Source organism: Elgaria multicarinata, chromosome 13, assembly GCF_023053635.1.
Source record: "Elgaria multicarinata webbii isolate HBS135686 ecotype San Diego chromosome 13, rElgMul1.1.pri, whole genome shotgun sequence".
NCBI classification, from domain to species: Eukaryota; Metazoa; Chordata; class Lepidosauria; order Squamata; family Anguidae; genus Elgaria; species Elgaria multicarinata.
Genome location: NC_086183.1, coordinates 24,818,346 through 24,834,706, shown reverse-complemented (window position 1 = coordinate 24,834,706; position 16,361 = coordinate 24,818,346). Strand labels below are relative to the sequence as shown.

Sequence of the window (16,361 nt, the reverse complement as noted above, 5' to 3'; positions counted from 1 at the left end):
GCCAGGAGGAGGGCCCTCGAAAGCTAATATCTCAGAAGCCCCTCCTCTAGCCAGTGTTTCACCACAAAGCCCTGCTTGCAACAGCCCTCCCACAGTCAGGCAAGCTGAACGTGGAGTAGGCCTCAGTGACTACAGTGCATAGTAAATAAATGAATAAAAATAATGTCCTTTATGATTGAGTATTCAATAAATGTTCACCTTTTTTTAAAAAAAAAAAAATCCTGGATGCATACCCTAATGAAATGTGCTGCACATGCCTATGATAGACACAACAGTCATCACTTGGTGGACGTAGTACTTACTTTCAGTTCCCATCATATGGGGGCCTCCAAAGTCCAGGAAGGTGTGGTGGTAAACATAGGAGGGTGCTTATGGTGCCATTTCCCTGCCTTATTCAACAAAGTTTATGGTGGATCCAGAGGACAATGACGTCTTCCACTCGCAAACACACCCACACACACACACCCAGTGTTTCCCCACAACTTCTTACATTTTTTTTCTTACTGCAGGAAATCAAGGGAATTCCTACCCGATGCCTTCTGTTTGGTAGAGCTATGTACCCATTGTCTAGAAACATCCATTTTTATTAGTTTCTCTAAACAAGCAATGTATTGCATGCTTGTGGTTGGCCACTTCATTAGCTTTTTAAAAATTAATTTTTTAATCGGGGTATAAGTATGATAAATAAATAAATAAATAAATAAAATAATAGGAGCTGGTTATTGAGGAGTCTGCTTTCTATGGTTTATTTATTTATTTATTTATTTATTTATTTATTTATTACATTTTTATACCGCCCAATAGCCGAAGCTCTCTGGGCGGTTCATTTTTTTAAAAAACCCACACCCTGGCACTTGGAAGAGTTTGGCAGTTCCTCCTGAATGCCTATTGGCGATCATGTGGGCTCACCCTCTCCAACAGGCATTCAGGAAGAACTCCTGGGCTCTTGCAAGTGGTGCCAGGGGTGCAGAAAGAAAGAAAGAAAGAAAGAAAGAAAGAAAGAAAGAAAGAAAGAAAGAAAGAAAGAAAGAAAGAAAGAAAGAAGACCCTTCCAACAACTGTCTGCACTTAAAAAGGTATGTGGAAATCCTGTCTCCCTTCCCAAGGAGAAAAAAATCTCCAAAAGTCTCACTTCTCCCAGCCTTTTTCGCCAGCATTTTCAGTCCCCTCTCCCTGAAATGCCGAAAATGGAAGAATCAATTTTTTTGGCACAGCACTAGTATAAATACGAAAGAGGGATATAGTATCACCATGATGGAATTCTATCGATATGACATGAGGTTCCGCCCACCCGCTCCCAAATTGATAGCATTGGGGGACTTCTTACCTAGTTCATTAAACGAATAGGTGCTGCATTCTTTCCGTAAGCAGACCTCCCAGAGACCACTGTGGACCATGCCTTTATGGGAGATTTCTAGCACCCAGTAGGTGGAGCTCAGAGAAGTGAGATGCAGCAGCAAACTGCTGATGGAGCAGACTCCACTGCTGACTTGCAAGGGCAGTGTCAAGAATGAGAATTCGTTGTACGACGCCAAGCTCGTGGCACCCCTTAAGGAGACAGTGGTAGAGGAATTGCTGCGTGGAGGGCAAAGGAATGAGACATTACCATCATTAAAGAGGAAAGGGAAAGCTACCAGGCAAAGTGTGCCGCAACAGGCAACATGAGCACGCTGATCTAGGGCTGTGCACCGCCTCGAGGCTGTACCTCAAATCCAAAACGAACCAGGCCAATTCAAATCCGAATCGCCACGGAATCGGGCAGAGGCAGTCCGGAGTGGATCGGGCTGGGCCCAAAGCACCTTTGGACTGGTTTGACCCAACCCGGGGCAATGGTAAGTTGCTGCCCTTGCCCGTCCATGGGACCTGCTTGAACCTCTGTGAGGGTTATATGTACCTTATGAACCCATAGAGATTTTTTTTCAATTCCCCACCCCTTAGGAAAACATGCCCGATGTGTGGCTCTCACAAGGGTGTCACTTGTTCACCGGACTTTTTCTCCAACCAATTCGGGGAGTGACTCTTAGGTGTAGTGGAGAAGGGCCATTTTCAACTCTACTTGGAGTCAGCTGGGTTTGACCTTGGCAATGCATTTCACTTGGCCTCTATTTTCCCCGGTTCAGACATCTTGGGCCCACAATTCACTGCTGTCATTGGGGTTGCCAGGATGCTGAAGCCTCAGACCAGGAGCTTTGGAGATAAGAGGTGGGGCTTAGTCCGCTAGGAGCAGAGAGTGGTGGGAAAGGGGTAGGGCTTAGCAGCACGGGGTGGCAGCAGGCAGGGCTGGCCCAAAACATTTTGCTTCCAGAAGCAGGTTTGTTAGTCCTACAGAATTGCATGGTTTATTAGTCCCTGATATAAAATGTGAACAGTAATTCTGTACTTATTACTTTTAATCCTGAAGATTAGAAATCTTTACTGCAATTTTGGACTTTGTCCAACATTTCTCTTCAGGAAGGTAATGATTACCATTCCTTTCTTAAGGTTTGCTTACCTATTACTATAAAGGGTACAGACCATGGGATTCATAGTGGAGATCAATGCTTACCAATGTCCATTTATTTGTTTGTATTTCAGCAGTCTACCACGGGGGTTAGAACCTGCAGCCAACATGCCAAGCATATATGTTTATATTATGATGAATGCTTAACTTTTGAAAATAGAAAACGTGTATTACTGATGAAGGTGGAAACGGTGCATACAATCCAGAGTCGTTTATTTATACGTTTTCCTTTGTTTGCGTTCTTTTATGTTTGTGACATGTTCTTGTCTCTGTTAATCTACAGTAACTTTGCTGTTTATTAAATGTTTGTTAAACGTCCATTGACATTCATTATATGATTGCTGGCTAGGATAAATCACGTTAAGGCTTTTGTATATGTTCAGCTCATTGGGTTCCATATACTTTGTGCGCTCAATGCCAGGAGTGTTGGTGGATCTTTTCCCTTTCTTTGCAGTCTCACAGTGAGGGTTCCTCTCTTTTTTTGCTTTTGCCAGAAGCAGAGCAGCAAATGGTGTCCCCACCCACCCCAAGTCAAGATGCACTGCATCCAAAGCCACTTAAGTCACAAAAACCTACAAGCACCTCAATACCTCTCCCCATCCCTAGCAGTAGAAATATAATAAACACAAGGCAAATTGCAATTTGCTGCCCTTTTATGACACCTAAATCTGCTGCCTGAGGCAACTGATTCACTCTGCCTCATGGTAGGGCTGGCCCTGGCAACAAGGGATGGCAACTGGCAACAGAGTTTGGTAGATCATGAATACCCGTACACTGCGCTCAAAATCTAAGGTCCTTCTCCGAGTGCCTACCCCGAGGTAAGCTCGGAGGATGGCAACAAGGGAGAAGGCCTTTCCAGTGGTGGCCCCCCAATTATGGAATGATCTCCCGGATGAGGCTCACCTGACGCCAACATTGTTATCTTTTCGGTGCCAGGTCAAGTCTTTTCTCTTCTCCCAGGCATTTAACAGCATTTAACAACATATGCTAAGTTTGTTTGTTTTTTAATGGACCCCAGAACTGTTGTTGTTTAAAATGGATACTGTTGTTTTATACTTTTGTTTTTATATTTTTGATGGTTTTAAATCTTGTATACTTTTTAATGTTCACTGTTTTTGACTTTTGTAAACCGCCGAGAGAGCTTCGGCTATGGGGCGGTATAAAAATTTAATAAATAAATAGATCAAAGGGAAACCTGATGGAGATGAAGGCTGAATAATACCAAACGTTCTCATCAATCCAGTTTGAGAACAGCCAGTCATTCCCTTAATTCTGGCCTTACACACTAAGTTTTTACCCCTTCTCTTGGGGACCCTAGGAATGGGGGTAAAAAAGACCCTTCTCCCTCCCACACTAGGTTCTCCCTCAGACATACATTTTTGTTATTTGAGGTTGCATCTTTTCGATGGGAGAGTGAGGATGGAGCAATGGCTACCTTTGGAAAAAACCCTGGTTGCCTTGGCTACCACTACAGCGCCAGCCACTCCCAAGCTATGTGAATTCTGACCAATCAGGTTCTTAGGGCCTTCTGTCTACGAGGGTTCTGACCAATCAGGTTTGAGTTGCTCAGTAATGGGAAGAAGTGTTACCTGCTATTTTGGGAGCAAAAGAAGAATCCCATACTTTTCCACGACGAATTTTTGGCCTAATTCATGCTCCTGCTAAGGTATGACTGCTTGATAGTTTCCTCACATTTGGCCATGGGCTGGGGAAGGTCTGCCCTCTTAGTACCTCTGATACCCAGCTGCATCACAAAAGTGAGATCAAAGCGTGTGAAGGAGATCTAATCCAGCCGAGTTATGCTGAATATGGCCACATTCATAACCTCACCAGGCCAGTCCCCATTTTCTAGTCTTTGTTCAAAATAAATCATTGCACTGACAACCATGGTTTGGCATGATGTTTAAGCCCACACTATGTTTTGCAAATGGCCATCAAGGCAGGTCTGAAAACGTAGTTTGAAGTTGGTTTGGGCAAACCAGTTTGGGCATACTGTGGTGTCACATTAAATCCTGGGGAATGTCTCTGCTCTCAGAGGCTGCTGTTTTAGGTACCATTCAGGGATTTTCAGGTAAGACAGGGGAAAGAGGTTAACAATACAGACCACGGTTTGGCCATACTTATATAACACAAATCATGGTCTAAAAGAGAGTTAGCACAAACCATAGTTTGACCTGAATGTCTGAATCAGACGTTGTGGCTGTGTTCAGAAGACACCTTAAACCATGGCTTTAACCATGATGGTTAAGCCAGAAAGCTGGACTGTGTTCAGAAGACACCTTAAACCATGGCTTTAACCATGGTGAAAAAGGCAAAAAGACTTATTCACAATGGTTAAAACCATGGTTTAAGGTGTCTTCTGAATGGAGCCAATGTGTAGATACTATAGTAGAGTATCTGAAAGTAGCATGGCCACTACTTCTTTTCTTCCACTCCGCAACATCATAGTGTCCTGGGATTATTTGCTCTGACACTGAAAACAAGAATGACAACTGCTTGGGGGCAAAGTTACCATCTTTTTAATGGATCAAAGCTCTGTACTTTCAACAGCTTCACAATGGGTAGCAAGGCTACCCATTCTGGGAAGCGCTCCTTCTCCACTGCACTTCAGACATATCACCTTACAGTAATCCTTACAACAACCCTGTAAGGTGGGACAGTATCATTCTCCCTCTATTACAGACGATGGGGTTGGGGCCGAAAGATCAAATCACGCAGCAAGCCTAAGGGTGGGCTGAAAGATGAACCATGAGTTTCCAACTTATGCTCTTTGCCTCCACGCTACTCCAGAAACAGGTCAAAGGATGCGTTACTCAGTCAATGTTGTGCCTTTGGACAATCATCATTTCCCAAGGAAGGATTTTCACCCAAGGATTAAACCTTGCAGAATCACGGCGGGTGCCATTATTTTAGCGGGCCCCAGACAGTCTTTGGCACTCGTGCATCCGATAAGCGCACACGTAAAATATACCTGCAGATTGGAAGAGAAGGGAAAGAGAGAGGTTTAACTGAATGCTTTGCATTTTGGAGCCAACAAGGTACAGTCACAAAAGCCATTGTAAATGCAGTAGGGATGTGCATAAAGGCGAAATGCAGCCATGCCTGATCTCACCAAATTCCACCTTCGATTGAGATCTTCACTCCCTTTTCCTTCTCCCATGAAAATTAGCATGTGTTTTCATGCATATCTTGTTTTCAAATGTACAGATGAGTTGTGCGCATCTTTGAAATGTATTTATTTATTTATTTATTTGTTGCATCTTTATACCGCCCAATAGCCGAAGCTCCCTGGGAGGTTCACAAAAATTAAAACCATTCAGTATAAAACGAACAGTATAAAAACATGATATAAAATACAATATAAAAGCACAACCAGGAAAAATGTAAGCATCCTCCTGTTGATTAAAGTGAAGTCAAACAATGGGTTGCCCCCCCCCCCCCAATCTTAATTACCTTTCCCCCAAATGCCTCTGGGCCCCACATGGTCCCAGAGGCTGTCAAATGAACAGCTGGAGCGTGTTCAGAGGAGGCAACCAGGATGATCAGGGGTTTGGAAACAAAACCCTATGAAGAGCGACGGAAAGGACTGGGCATGTTTAGCCTGGAGAAGAGGAGATTGAGGGGAGACATGATAGCACTCTTCAAATACTTGAAAGGTTGTCACACAGAGGAGGGCCAGGATCTCTTCTCAATCATCCCAGAGTGCAGGGCATGGAACAACTGGCTCAAGTTAAAGGAAGCCAGTTTCCAGCTGGACATCAGGAAAAAACTTCCTTAATGTTACAGTGGTACGACAACGGAATCAGTTACCTAGGGAGGTTGTGGGCTCTCCCACACTAGAGTCCTTCAAGAGGCAGCTGGACAACCATCTGTCAGAGATGCTTTAGGGTTGATTCCTGCATTGAGCAGGGGGTTGGACTCGATGGCCTTGTAGGACCCTTTCAACTCTACTACTCTATGATTCTATGAAATGAGTGTTTTGTGACTGGATGTGTCCTCCATGGCAGCTATTTTGTGAAAGGACACCCCCTCCCCTCCATGGCACAGCTATTTTGTGATAGTGCCCATGACATTTTCTCACAATATGAAATATGCCCACCAGCCCCAAAAGGTTAGGGGGGTTCTGAGTTACTGATCTAGACTACTTAGCTATACCAAGGTTTCAGCCTCATGCATTCCTCAGTCCATGCCCTGGAATAAATTGGCATTGGGGAAGGACGCACCCATGACCTACTGCAACTGCCCTTGCTTTGGACAGCCCTACTTCCCCTATTGGGGAACGGGAACGGATACCTGCAAAGAAGGTCATCAGGAGGGCGACCCAGCCCAAGATGTAGGACCAAGAGAAGCGCCACTCGCCAAACCGTTTGCCCAGGATATTGACGGTGACCCCGGTGTAAATCCCCATTGCTAGGAGGATGAATATTGCTAGGAGGAGGGAACAGGAGGAAGAAACTGTTAGACTGATGAGCAGATGAAAGCTGGACGCTGCCTTGCTTCTTTGCCTTGCGCACCAGCTGACCCAGCATCAACGGAGATGGCTTTAAACTGGATGACTGTTGACCCCAGGTAAGCTTGCAAGCTCACATGCTAGGGGAAAACATGACTGGTAGCTGCATCTCCTCCGCCACCCTCACCAGGGGAACCAAATGGCTGCAGGCACTTGTGAGGCCCACAGAGGGCAGCCTACTCAGGATCCTCCAAAATCTGGAACCAAAATCTGGAACCAGCTGAGGAGGAGGAGGAGGAGTGTCCACTCTTGACTCCTCTCTTTGGCCAATTCTTCGAGCCCCTTGGCCACCCAAAAATCACCTAGAAATCCTGTAGTTCTCTCTGGGTGTTTGGCAAGGCTTGAATTCCGTGCTTTGGAAAACAAGGCAATTTCCATGAGAAAAGTCACTTACTGGAAATGAAGAAGAGGACGCCGGCAGCAAAAGACCTGTTGAAGCGCTGGAAGGTGGAGACCTGGGCGAAGGACAGGATACCCGTGATGATGCCCGCAAAGCAAGAGAGGGCGGAGACGATCATGAAAGCCCGAGTGGCATTCCAGTAGGCTACAGGGAATAAGACTGAGAGCAGTTCTCACGTAAGCAAGAGAAGGATGCCAGAGCCATTTCTGATCACGACTGCAGACTACATCAGAAGCAGGTAACCTGGATGTTTTGGACAAGAGCTCCCATCATCTCCAAATGTTGCCCATGCAGGCTGGGGGCTGACAGGAGTCGAAATCCAAAACATCTGGAGGCTGCCAGGCTGCCTCCTCCTGAGTTAAACGCTTGTCAAGTTTGACGAGTGGAGCTTTAAGTTAAAATATGGTGGTGCTTTGCGCTTCACCTGTTTTAACTTCAACTCCACCCATTTTGCACTGGGTCCCACCCCCTTTTGTTTTCAGTCCCGCCCAACACTGGAATGCGCCCCCCCCCCCCCCCGTGAGCTTCTCCGAAATGGAATTCAGCCCTCGGGCTGAAAGAACACCCCGGAGTTAATCTAACCTATTCAAATCGAACTGCCAATCAAACTAAATCAAACCCAAATCAATCAATCATCCTGTAACAACAACATGCAGGCCGCCACATCAGCCTTCTCTCTCCGAAGGTCTAGGTCAGTCTTCCCCAACCTGGGGCCCTCCGGGGAGTGTTGGACTACAACTCCCATTGTCCCCATCAATGGCATTGGCTGTGGATGATGGGAATTGTAAACCAAGACGCTTGGAGGGGAAAGCTGGCCTAGTGAAAGAGTTCTTCACAGAGTTTCTTTCCCTGCTGCAGACCCAACGCCTGGATCAGCTCAGAGTGGTCTCTTACCAATGCTCTCCATCTGCATGTAGCACTTCCCCGAGAAGCAGTACCGCCAGAGACCCTGGTGAGCAAAGGTGCCGGCAACCCGGTACTGCATCCAGTAGTCGGTCACCGTGGACACCACCAGGAGGATGTTCCCCACGGAGGCACAGAACAAGCCTCCGCCCATGAAGCTGTACATCCCCGCCTAATTCTGAGGAGGCACTTGAAGGAATAAGAATGGGAACAGGAGAGCCTAGTGGTGAGAGAAGGGCGGGATAAAGATTACCGGTGAGGACATTGTTTCAGACCTGTAAAGCAGGAGATAGTTGAAGGGTGGGAGAAATTATTATTATTATTATTATTATTATTATTATTATTATTATTATTATTATTATTATTTATTATTGCATTTATATCCCGCCTTTTTTCCTACAAGGAACCTAAGGCGGCGTACATAATCCTCCTCCTCTCCATTTTTATCCTCACAACAACCCTGTGAGGTAGGTTGGGCTGAGAGTCTGTGACTGGCCCAAAGTCACCCAGTGGGTTTCCATGGCCGAGTGGGGACTAGAACCCGGATCTCCCGATTCCCAGCCCAACACTTTAGCCACTACACCACACTGGCTATCAATGCAAAGATTTTTCATTATTATTTTTCCTTATTATACGTGTATCCTGCCTTTTTCAGCTTGCAAGGAACCAAAGTTGGCTCACATGATTCTCCTCCTCTCCATTTTAACCTCACAACAACCCTGTGAAGTAGGGTAAGCTGAGAGTTAGTGACTGGCCCAAAGTCACCCAGTGAGCTTTCTGGGTGAGTGGGGTCCCAGTCCAACACTCTAACCATTACACTACGCTGGCTTGGGATGGCCCAAGACACTTTGGAACCTAATGTAAATAAATAAATATGCAATAGCCTTCCTGAGCAACAGAACAAATGGTGTATCCCCCGCCCCAGCCCACCCCCAGCCAAGCCAAGTACTAAAGCCTAACCAAATTATTTAACTACATGAGGCAATAAATAAATAAATCCCAAGTAAATTGTTTTACTTCCCCTTCCTGGCAGTAAAACAATAGAATCATAAACTGAAAGCTAACCAGTTGCTACCTTTTCTTGACACCTGAGAACTTTGTTATGGGAAGGCATACAAATATCGTAAATAAGTAAATAAAATTCACTTCCTTGAGACGGCTCCCTCATTCTGCCTAAGGGCCAGCCCTGTAGACTTCCCCCTTTTATGTCCAAAACCAAAATAAACCAAATCAGTACGATCAAAATGTAGTAAGAAAAATAATAATGTATATAATAAGAGCCAGTGTGGTGTAGTGGCTAAAGTGTTGGACTGGGAGTCGGGAGATCTGGGTTCTAGTTCCCACTCGGCCATGGAAACCCACTGGGTGACTTTGGGCCAGTCACACTCTCAGCCCAACCTACCTCACAGGGTTGTTGTTGTGAGGATAACATGGAGAGGAAGATTATGTACACCGTCTTGGGTTCCTTAGAGCCTCGTGTGGCGCAGAGCGGTAAAGCAGCAGTTTCTGCAGCTGAAACTCTCCCCACGGCCTGAATTCGATCCCAGCGGAAGCTGGTTTCAGGCAGCCGGCTCGGGTCGACTCAGCCTTCCATCCTCCCGAGGTCGGTAAAATGAGTACCCAGGTAGCTGGGGGAAAGGTAATAACAGCTGGGGAAGGCAACGGCAAACCACCCCGCTATAAGGCCTGCCAAGAAAACGTCAGCGAAAGCTGGCGTCCCTCCAAGAGTCAGTAATAACTCAGTGTTTGCACGAGAGGTTCCTTTCCTTTCCTTTCCTTGGGTTCCTTGGAGGAAAAAGACAGGATATAAATGCAATAAATAAATAAATAAAAATATTAAATCTAAACTAAATAGGAATCTGTCCTCTTTTAATGGTTGTCCCAAATCTATGACATGAGGCAGGTGAGTCCCCGTGCTGCGTTGTCCATCCTTCCAACCTTCTGGGTGTGGGTGTGTTCCCAAATCCCACTGTTTGGTTCACTGAAAGGCATCCCCCACAGCCCGCGTTTTACCCACACAACAATCCTGAGGCAGGAAGTGGTAGGCCGCGTGCTTTTCAGGCAGAAGGACCCAGGCTCAGTCAGGCTGGAGAAAAAGACACACACACACCCCAGAAACACTGACAAGCAGCCACCGTCAGTGCGTGTAGCAGGTAATACAGAGCTAGACAAACCCACGGCCTTGCTTGGTATAAAGCAGATTCCTATATTGCTCTGAGAGGGGATTTGAACCAGGTCCCTCTGCTTGCTCGTACCCAGACAAGCTAACTGCTCTACTATACCGGTCCACTTTAATTGCAAAATGATATATTCACAAACTTCTAAGCATTTTAAAGTCAGATTGTTTTTTCAAGGCAACTGCTTAGCACCATTCAGGAGACTTCCATGTGCTGGATTTGAACCCAAGTCCTTCTGCTTGCTCGCACCCTGGCGGGCTAACCAGTACGCCACCATGCTGCTCGTCTTTAATTGCAAAACCATGACCCATCCATGATCTTGTAAGCATTCTAAACTCAGACCTGCTTTTCAGGGCAAATTCTCAGCAGCATCTGGGGATTTTTTTTTGCTAGTTCTATACATTCGTAGTCCATCATGATCAAAGTCCATCCCACTCACCCCCCAAACATCTTTCTCTGCCTGCCCCCCCTCCCCAGCCCTATCTTGGGTGGACAGTTTGGTCCTTCCTACCTGCACAACCAGGGAGCCACGTCTGTCTTCCCGGCTGAGCTGACCCTCCACGACCTTTTTCCGGGGAACCTGCGACAGCAACATTTTGGGCTGACTCTGCCCAAATCATCTCCGAACCTCTACTGGAAATGGCCAATGATGGAGGGTCGGGGTGACGGAGGGGGCCGCTGCTTCCAGAAGGCAAATGTGCACAGACAGCAAAGCGCCGTCCTGCATTCACCGAACAAGGCAAAATCTGCTGACTCTGAACCTACTCTGGACTTGCAGGGAGGAATGGGAGAGAGGGGGCTGTTGTGCCAATCCATTTCTTTGCACAGTGGACAGAAAGGGAATCGAGGCAACCCTGCTGTACCCTCAGGGATCCGCTTGTCCTAAGGAATAAGTACAGAATTGAAGACGCAGATGGATGCAATGTGGTGTAGTGGTTAGAGTGGCTGGCTGGAGAAGGCTGGGTGATGGAGGACTTTTTCTGTCTAAACATGCATAGGATTGTGCCCTTATTTTAGTAACTTCTTATATATTGACTTTTAGTTCAAATCGTCAACCTTAGGTTTTATGTCCACTACGAACTTTAAATCCTTTTAATCTTTTCAAGAACTGCTCCTTGGTTTTACGGTTGTTTTGTTCCGTCTTTTCATTTTGGATTGCTTTTTTAAATTTTTTAGTGAATACTGGTTAGATTGGTTAGAATACTGTTAGAATACTGTTGGGGGGGGCATTATAAATGCCCAAAACGAAGACATATTTCAAATGCCGAATCTAAGGGTGCCATGCTATGCATGTTTAGACGGAGAAAAGTCCTACAACGCACAGCATTCCCTAGCCAGCTGTACCGGTTGAGGAATGCTGGGAATTGTAGGATTTTCTTTCTAAACATGGATATAGAATTGTGTCCTAAATTCATGACGTTGCAGTGGTGCACTCAGCCACAAGAGGGAAACAGAGGGTCATATTTCACAGGGATCTAACACACCGCACTTTGTTTCTGGTGAATTTAGAATGAGCAAGCCCATCACGGATCTAGAACCACCCACGGCTCCTAAATGTGTTTCCGAGCCCAAAACGAAGTGCTGTTTTTGACTTTTAAAGCCCTAAAAACGAGAGAGACTGGGAGAGACTGTCCCTGCTGAATTCAAGGCATTCTCCTATCTTCATTTTACGCCCATTCCCCGTGCATCTCTGCTCCAGCAATCACCACCAAAAGGACGACCCCAGCTGAACGCACCCAGATAAATGCAACCACATCCGCTTTGCTCAAAAAATAAGCCACGCTGCTAAAACGAAACCAACTTTATTGCAGGAAGTAACAGGTTATCGAGAAAAAGGAGGCTCGTGTCATAAACTTAAAACCGTCACATCGTGATGGACGTGGCCTGAACAGGATAAAAAGCTGAAACCCAGGAAACCAGGTTCTTTGAAATAATATTAAATTCTCAACTGCAAATCGCTCCACTGTATTTATCTTGGGTTTTGAAAGCAACCCAGGTACGCTACCCGTTAGCTACATAGGAATTTCTTCCTCCCCCGCCCCTCCCACACACCAAACACACACACATTTTAACAGCCTCAACATAAAGCCCAGGAGTTTTTAAACAGCTAGGTTCGTGCACCTAGACTTGCAACCTAGACAGGCTGCAAAATTAAGTTTACATTTCCATCTTCTACTGTCCCTGGGATGGTACCATTTCAGACTGCAGGGAGGCTAGGTATATATCTAAGCCCTTCTCCCCCCGCCCACCCCCCAAAAATAATAATACTGAAGTCTATCACATTAGAAGGAAGGCTAGACTAAAATCCTCTCTTCCATATATCTGTTTTTTAAAGGAAGGGTTCGTTTTTGTCCTGCCTTTTAACGTTAACAGAGGCAGCGTTCAAATGCCGGATTCCCCCACCTGGAGTCTGAAGTGGTACAGCCTTCGTGACCTCTGCCCCGTGTGATTTATCTGCACGGTAGACCCATCCCTGTCCAGTCTTAGATTTCCTTCTCAAGTAAAGAAGGGCCGTGGCAATAAACACCTGCAAGATACCAAATTTATTTCAATTTAACATCAGCAACTTATTATTAATGCCACAATTCTAAGCATGTTTACGACGAAAAAAGTCCTATATCTCCCAACATTCCCCAACCAGCCATGGTTGGCTGGGGAATTCTGGGAGTTGAAGGACTATTTTTCTACTTAAAGATGTATAGGACTGCACCCTAAACCAACCGAGGAGGTTTTAGAGGATGCTCCCTTCCCCACCAAAAATTTAACTTGTTCTTATTTTAAAGACAAACACAACCAAAAACTTAACCCTTCCTAGTTAAGAGAAATTCCAGAGCCCCAAACTAGTTAAAACTAAGCATTTGGGCACAATTCCATGGACTTCAACCGTCTTGCAGCCAAATTCTTTGGCTTAAATGGGTTTACTGAATTAAACGGGGGGGGGTTTCTGATCGTATTTGACTACAAGGAAGACCACGGATTTGTGGCCCATATTACAATTGTCATGGGAGTGCCATCAAAAACGGCATCTCTACTTTAGGTTTCACACACCTCAAACTGTCATGCTGACAATGGCTAACAGCAAAGATGGCAGCCATCACACAGAGTCTCCACACTACTGATCCATCTCACGGCAACCACCACCAGAAGAGCAGACTTCCTGTGTGATGGCGTCCATTTCTACCACAAACCACTTTAAACCAGGGTAGAGGGGCAGCCGCCATGCCCCAGGGAGGGAATTTTCAGCGGCCATGTCTGGCAACTGTAACATATGCCGAAACAAAAAGAGAGGCATTTGAAACAGGAAGCGTTTTGTGCCTCTTGAGCATGGCTCGAACTGGGACTCAGTTGTGAACCAGTCTATGCTTCAAGTTCAAACCGGTTTGAAACTAGTTTAGAAGTCCACAGGTCGCATCCAAAGAACCGGCCCCAGGAAGTGGCTAAGACTCTTTTAACCAATAATTTCTAAATTAAACTCTCTCCGGGGAGTTGTGAGGGGAGTCATGATGGTTAACTCCCATTTGAAACTGCTTCTAAATTTCTGTGGTATCAAGTAACCCAAAGAGAGAGAGAGAGAGCAATTCGCACAAATGACGCTCCCAGCTGGTCGGTCTCTTAATACAGTTGGGAAACCTTCCCCCCATTCACACCCAAATATCCTCAAGTCCCACACTGGAGTCCCCACATTACTAGTATACTGTAAGCAAATTGTAGGACAAGCAAATCCAACCAAAGGTCAACTATGGGTTTATGTTATCATGTCAACTACGCTAACGCTTCCATCTTATCAAACCAGAGGGGTCAAACCAGAGGGGTCAAATTCCAGACAGGGTCAAACTTGATAGGAAGCTTCCCCCCTCCCTACCCTGAACCAGTATGCTTCTTCTCAAATTTCTTCCTTAGACCTCCTCCCAGCCAATCGGGTGGCGTGGATCTGCTCCCAAGATTGTGGTTCCTCGCCAGCTGCATCCTTGGGGGAATGTTCCTCCTCGTCCGGTTTGGACGACTCCACATCTGTGTCGATGGCCAGATCCGTGGAGCCTTCGGAGCTGGACTTCCCTGGCAGGTCAGTATAGAGGCCCTTGAGGTATCGGACAAAGGAGCCGTTCTTGTACCGATCCACAGGAGATGCGGCAGGCTCCGTCGCTGCAGCAGGAACTGACTGGTCCTTGGACGCTGACTCTGGAAGAGGTTTAGGCAGATCAGCGGACGGAGCACACACACCTTCCCAATCTTCACTGGTTTTGGAAGCGTCGCTTCGGCCTTTCTTGGGGGAAGAATGAGGAACGCTCCTTGGAGCAGTGGTGGTCGCTTGCTTGCTCTCATAATCCGTCTCCCAGTCTTCTCTGTTATCTTCAGCTGCTGGTTTGGCCTTTCTGGGATCTGCAACGTTACCTGAAAAGCTAGCCGGTTCCTGCATCCCTTGGGCCTTCCGCCACCCCAGCCCGGCACCATCTGAACATCTTTTGGCTTCTGGGGCCTCCCGTGACATCTGCCAAGGGCTCCCCTCTTGGCTCCTTTTACCACTGCTAGAGTTTGAGCCAAAAGAAGACTCTTCTCTTCTCCTGCCCTGCAGCCCTGACTTCCAGGGGTTCGACTCCCCCATGCCCTGCCTCCGGTCCCCCCAGGACCTTCCAACGTTCGGCCGCCTGCCTTGCCAGTTATCCCAATGACGTCCTCCTCCTCCTCCTTCCCCTCTTTGGTTCTCCTTCCAGCCCATCAGGGGCTGGGGCCTGTTCCAACCCCCTGCTGAATTTGGCTGGCTGGAGCCAGACCAGGCCTTCCCATCACATTGCTGGGCAGGGCTGACCCAACGGTGCCCATTATTTTGGCTCTCTGGGACACCAGCGTTCTGTCCTCCGTGTCCACCGTGGCCTCCATGAGGTGCTCCAAAATGGTGGGCCCCACTAAGCTGCTGGACGCCAGCAGAGCTGGGCACACTGTGGCAGCAGCTGCAGCAGCAGTTCACGGCATACTGAGCAACAGGAGTGGGGCATGAGGATAAGGCCCCTTGTCCGCCATGAACGGGCATCGGAGACAGGGCATTCTGTGCCCCTTTGGCAGCGCTATTGAGCAGGAAGTAGAGGACATCCAGGCGTACAGGCACTGTGTACGAGGAGAGGTTGCTTGAAGACGACACCCGGCCCAGGGAGAAGGGCTGCAGGTCAGAAGATCCGGATGCAGACAGTTCATTGGAGGATGAACCAGATGACACCACGACTGGTCTTCTCTCTAGAGAGTTGCTATTGGCCGGCTGTTTCTCAGCCATTGGGGACCTCCGTGCAACTCTAACGCCAGCAGTACGTTGGGTGAAACTGCAAAACAAAGGGCAAGACAGAATGGACAAGACAGACGAATTTAGGGAGTCTCTATTATTTGCTAGGCGTAGTACTTATTATTTATTTCATTTAAAACATTTATATTCTGCCCTATATCAATAAGATCTCAGGGCGGCGTACAGATAAAAGCATACAGTATAAAAACAGCAAATATACACAGCTAAAAACAAATTAAACCATAAACCAAGTTAAAACAATATATAATTTAAAAGCAGTAAAACTATTAAAACAGTTAAAACAATGTGCCATCTTAGTGAATTTAACCATTAGAGGCTTTGTTAAAAAGCCATGTTTTCACTGATAAAGTCAGCGTTGGTGCCAGTCGGGCCTTCAAGGGGAGGGCATTCCACAGTCGGGGTGCCACAACAGAGAAGGCCCTCTCCCATGTCCCATCATAGCGTATGTGTTGTGCTGGTGGGATGCGGAGAAGGGCTCCTCCAACAGATCTCAAGTCCCAGGCAGGCATATATAAAGAGAGGTGCTCCCTCAAGTACCGAGGTCCCAGGCCGAGTATTATATGGAAGGGAACCAATTT

The 16,361-nt window shown here is 46.7% G+C and overlaps 1 protein-coding gene across 1 annotated transcript; it reads right to left on the bottom strand.

Annotated features, from left to right (window-relative positions):
• Positions 1 to 5,409: 5,409 nt before the first annotated feature.
• On the bottom strand, positions 5,410 to 8,479 carry LOC134408099 (lens fiber membrane intrinsic protein-like). The gene is made up of 4 exons (XM_063140186.1): positions 8,305 to 8,479; positions 7,405 to 7,554; positions 6,794 to 6,928; positions 5,410 to 5,471 (listed from the first exon to the last, which is right to left on the bottom strand). The coding sequence occupies exons 1-4, from the start codon at positions 8,477 to 8,479 to the stop codon at positions 5,410 to 5,412; spliced, it is 522 nt and encodes a 173-aa protein (XP_062996256.1).
• Positions 8,480 to 16,361: the final 7,882 nt, after the last annotated feature.